At 45.7% G+C, this 552-nt stretch overlaps 1 protein-coding gene across 1 annotated transcript in view; it reads right to left on the reverse strand.

Annotated features, from left to right (window-relative positions):
• Positions 1 to 552, reverse strand: part of LOC118321172 (enhancer of mRNA-decapping protein 3-like) — a 19,180-nt gene that overhangs the window by 17,777 nt on the left and 851 nt on the right. The window contains exon 2 of the mRNA XM_035652394.1: positions 73 to 252. Coding sequence (XP_035508287.1) covers positions 73 to 236 — 164 coding nt within the window. The 5' untranslated portion in view covers positions 237 to 252. The remainder of the gene's footprint in view (positions 1 to 72; positions 253 to 552) is intronic.

The following is a 552-nucleotide window of genomic DNA, read 5'->3' on the forward strand; positions in this document are numbered from 1 at the left end:
AATATAATCTCCTTGGTGGTAGTAATAATTACAAATCTGATTCACGGCTGCAGCATCCTTCTTCCTTCTTACCTGAAAGTGACCTCAGGAACAGGACATCTGATCCCGTTGTGATAGGGCTGTCGCAGTGAGATGGTCTGGCTGGTGTGATCAACAGATGACACCTCTCCCTGATAAACTCCCAACGTCAGCCCGCAGTTTATAGACACAACACTACCCAACCAGTCTGTGGCCATTCTGCTCGCTGTGATCCTATGGTTCAAAAACATAAACAAGAGGAAGGATAATCAACCTACAGCAGACGTAACAATATAGCCAGGGCTGTAGCAATAAAGATATCAGAGGTTTTAGACTTAAAGGACCAGTGTGCAGGATGAACTAACTGAACCACCACTTATGTCTGCATCTGACAACCTGGGATTGAGAACGGGCTGTGAAGTGTGTAGAAGAAAACTCTACTGTGACTTTCTGGGCTACTGTGGAAACATGGAGGTTCAGGAAGGCAAACTCCATGAAAGGCAACCTGCTCCCTCTGTACATAAAAAGGGCTCA

Source organism: Morone saxatilis, unplaced genomic scaffold (assembly GCF_004916995.1).
Source record: "Morone saxatilis isolate NCDOM2014 unplaced genomic scaffold, NCSU_SB_2.0 Contig11, whole genome shotgun sequence".
Classification (NCBI taxonomy): domain Eukaryota; kingdom Metazoa; phylum Chordata; class Actinopteri; family Moronidae; genus Morone; species Morone saxatilis.